Genomic DNA, 4508 nt, shown 5'->3' on the forward strand with positions numbered 1-4508 from the left:
TTCATAAACAGTAAGCAGTAGAGTACTAGCCTTGTATGTTAAACTTATTGAATGTACAATATCTCATAAGAAAGTTTCCCTTTAATGCTATCACAATAATCACATCCAAAGAGAATACACAAATCAATGAACTGATCTATAGTGAGTCTTAGCTCTTTAAGAACCTAAAAAATAGGGATGATAATAAATACAATAATTCAATTAGCAATAAGAAGAATAAATATACCTTTGAAACTTCAAATTCCATCATAGAGAGCAGAAATAACATGTTACAATTTGTTGTAATATGTGAGGCACAAAAAGTTGGACATTTTGGAAAGCTTTGAAACAAAGTAACAATAATCGATAAGTAAGAGATGTCTCCAATTGAGCAATAAGTGGCGAGATGAGTTCTCACCAAAATTTAGGGGATTTGGCAAACAACAAGCTTTTTAGTAGCACCATTGTCCATTGGAGTGTGATCTCCTAACAAAGAGAAGGGGCATGTTAGCTGAAGATGCTCTTTAGTCTAATTATCTTTCTTCTCCTTTTTCGCATCCGATTTTTGGGATAAAACTATTTGGCCTAATATTGTGCCATTTATCACAATGCTGATGACCGAACCCATAATGACTTAGCATGAATTAAGGGCAACAAACTGAAGACGAGAACGTACTACAATGTGTCTGAGCTATAACTTAGTTGTTGCCCTTGTAATTTTTTTAACTACTCTTCTGATGTGGCTTGAGCCAAGGAAAAAAAATGATCTAGAGTTTAAGAACTGGAGCTTCTCCACCTAAGTGACTAGTCACCAATGATAATTAGATTATGCATAAAATAGAACTAATCCATATTCGAGTGTTATCGTGTTGATTGCAGGTATACCAGATACATTGACTACTTAGGTAAGGAGATGAAAGGAGCATCTACATCCAAGCAACTAGCCACTAGGATTGATAATAAGCAGCAGTGAGATACCACTAACTGGAGCATTTTCCTGAGTGTTGGTGAAGACTCTCACTTCAAGATAAAGAAAAAGTATACTTGTATAAAAGTTCCACAATAGAACATGAGCAATAGCACAAGAACTATCAAGAAGTTGAGGATCTGGTAGTCTATGAGATTCTCAGTGAACATCATTTTCTAGACTGAACAAATATTTGTGGATCTTTAAATCTTCACACACACACTAGTTTGCAGTAAGATGCATTTGTCAAAAGGTTGACAAAATCACAATTGCTAAGGAATTGCCCCCACATGAATTAAATGAAAGATGACACAAAAGAATTAAATGGTTAAATCTCTTTTCAAGAATCACTTGGGAGAACATATCTATAGAGCCAGCAAAATTCATAAAACATGTTAAGAAGCTCAACTCTCCAGTACTTTTATTCTGCACAAATTCATGTGAGATGTAATGGTCTTGAGAATTGAATGAAGCCCCATCAAATGTACATTAGACGTTATCATAAATTACTAAATGAACTGCAACCTCAGCAGTTTTTTAGTCATTTTGTTATAAGCAATTGCATGCAGCTTTAGGAAATTTTACAAGAGAAAGCAAAATTGTGTCATGTTTACAATCTTCATTATGTTGCTTGGTTACCTGTGAAAAAACTCTACAGTCAGCTACTGGAATTAAATTCTTCAAGAAAGTAATTTGAAAGTTCAAAATATATTTAAAGAAACTCTATGTTACATATGAAGAAAATAGATAATCAGCATGCTAACTTCATGCTGATTACATCATAATCAATAAGATCCTCATGGTAATTTCCAATAAAATTGCAATATCAAAGATTACCTTGACAGCCCTTTTGCTGTACTTTTCAATTCCCTCCAAATCACCAGTCTGCAAATAGCAAATGTAACCAACTAAGACAGCAAAAGAAATTCTAGCACACTAAAGAGTCCCAATAAAGGTACTTGTTATGCACAAGCAATGACCTCAATTGTTGTGTTCAGATCGTTAGTTGCATCTTCCCTCTTTGAATATCTAAAGAACAAAATAAGCTTAAAGATTATCATTATCTTGCAATAAAAAAAAAGGAGGGGGACAATGACAAAACTGTAAAAACTAGCCTTTTGGCAAGTTCTTGTTTCTTCAACTCTAGAGGTTGACCGTCAAATACATACCTAGCATCAAAAAGATGATAATAAAATATGGTGGCTAAATGAGAAACAAAATGATATTTAGATATGCAAATGGACTTACACTGTCTCGATACCTACTTCTAATAATCTGATAGTTCAATTGAACATCCCTTCATGCCTTTTTTTTTAAAAAAAATACTTGGATCTCAACGAAAACCTGACATCCCTATGTTAACAAAAAATTATCAATGAATAATGCACATTTAAATATTTTTTAATTAATCAAAGCATTCTGGTAATCCTTGAGCAGCAAATCGATCCACTTCCCCATCGATCCAATCGGGATGCCTGCAGCTACGGCCACAACTGTAGCAATAGGCGGGGCGGCTGTGGTAGCGGCAACCATCGAGCAAATTAAGAAGGTGGTCAATGTGGCCGTGAAGATGATGCTCAAGACTTTCCTCCAGGCCTTGATGGATTTGAGCTTCATATCAAGCTTGTTCTTTCTCATCTGCATTTTGTCAAGCATCTGGAGTTGCTGGTCGTGGATGGACCGGAAAGCCTTGAAGAACTCTTCCATGAAGGGATTGCTGGCCACCTTAAAGTGACTTAGCTCCACCAGAGTATGAGAGTTCCTCGCATTGTCGCCTTTGTGGTCCTCCTCCTCCTCGGCGAAGCGCTGCAGTGCGACTTGGAGGATGAGCTGGTTGTCGCGAGCTTTAGTGAGGCACTTTTTGAGGGTAGTGTAGAAGTCAAGAGTTTGGAGGCTGTTTTGGAAGTAATCCTCGACGAGGTCGAAGAGCTTCGTGTTCTTCCACACATCGCGCTTGCAGTCGAGGATGACCTTGACCACCTCCTGGTTCATCTCGAGGAGGCAGCCGATGATCTCCTTGAGGGAATTGAGGGAGAGGGAATGGACCTGGACGCCGTCGGTGAGGGTGGAGATGGCGCGACCGGTGCGCTGCTGGAGCGTGGAGTCGAAGGTCTCGAGCTTGGGATCGAGGCAGTAGGCCTCCTCGTAAGACATCAGCTTCGCCAGATACGGGAGGTGCGCGTGGCTATCTCCTTCGCCAATGTCGACATCTGTAACAGCTAGGCTGTGCGGCCTCATGCTGTGTTGAGCTCCCATCTAAGGATCTGGGAAAAAAGATTTAAACAAGTTGAGATTTTTACCACTGAATATGATGCAAAATCCAAAGTCTAAAGGGGAAAAGAAAATGGATCGAAGAAATGAACAAGAACTATATTAGCAAATTAATGAGAGGAGAGCACACCATTGTGGAGGAAGATCCAGTGGAGGTGGCACCCCTTACTGTCGTGCGGCCAACAGGATGGTGTGAAGAGATTGTATGAGGAGAGGGAAAGAAAAATGGCTAGGGTTCGGGAACGTGAAGGGGGAAACACGGCGCCGAAAAGATATTCAGAGAGAGAGAAAGCAAAACTGCGAGGAAAAAATGACCAAAGTCAAATACAATGGTTTTATCAAAACTGTTGTCGTAGCCTCTAAAAACGCGCTTAAAGACAATGGTTTTATAAACCATTGTAAAAAGTATTGTTGATGTAACGCCTGAAAATTCTCAAATAAATTTTAGAAATATTCTATTATCTTTCTGGAATTTTAGAATATTTTTATGGAATTTTTGGAGTAGCAGAAGTAGCAAAATTAAATAAAAATATAACATAGCCTAAACGGGAATTGAACCCGAGACCTATTAGGCCTTACAATTTATAGATGACTTTAGTAACCAAGGGGCCCCAGCAGGGGTGTGCTGAAAGAAGAGGAGAGCAATTATATTTATGATCGAGTTGGGTCGTACTTACCACTTAATATAAATAGGGAAATTAAGTGGGGATTTATTATTTTGATCGACAACCCCTCTTATCCCTCACACTCACCCGCCGATCTCTCTCTTCCTCACCATCTCGGCGTACCAAGCTCAAGAGAAACCTAGGGTTCCACACTAGGACCGTAGGAGAATTTTCCGGCGACAACTCCGATACGAGGATGCTCCCCTCCGCAAGAAGAAAGCGTAGACGTAAGAGGATCACCGAAAAGATCTTCTTCTCAGGAAACCTAGCGATCGGATTGTAAGAAAACTTAGCATAGGATGTAAGTAACCCCTCACCTACAGTATAAGTAGTTAATCGTGCATTTTTATGCTTTTAGTTCAGCCATATGCATGGTTATTATTTCGAGGAGAGTTAGAGCACACCAAGTGCTAGATTAAATGACTAGTACAGTTGAATGCTACAGTAGACATTTTAGTAGCTCAGTTAACTGCCATAGAAGCATTTTAAATAGTATGTTTATTCTTGCTTCAGTTTATATGGGACTACGGTCCAATGGGTGGACTCCCCTAGTCGCCTCTAGGTTTAGATAACCTAGCTCTAGGTTCAGATAACTTAGTAAGAGCAAGATAAAATAAATTAGATTA

At 38.9% G+C, this 4508-nt stretch overlaps 1 protein-coding gene across 1 annotated transcript; it reads right to left on the bottom strand.

Moving 5' to 3' along the window:
- Positions 1 to 2347: 2347 nt before the first annotated feature.
- On the bottom strand, positions 2348 to 3202 carry LOC121999624 (UPF0496 protein 1-like). Its single transcript, XM_042554280.1, has one exon. It carries the CDS (start codon positions 3200 to 3202, stop codon positions 2348 to 2350), a length of 855 nt encoding a protein of 284 aa, XP_042410214.1.
- Between the last annotated feature and the right edge of the window lie 1306 nt (positions 3203 to 4508).

This window comes from Zingiber officinale, chromosome 7A, assembly GCF_018446385.1.
Source record: "Zingiber officinale cultivar Zhangliang chromosome 7A, Zo_v1.1, whole genome shotgun sequence".
Lineage (NCBI taxonomy): Eukaryota > Viridiplantae > Streptophyta > Magnoliopsida > Zingiberales > Zingiberaceae > Zingiber > Zingiber officinale.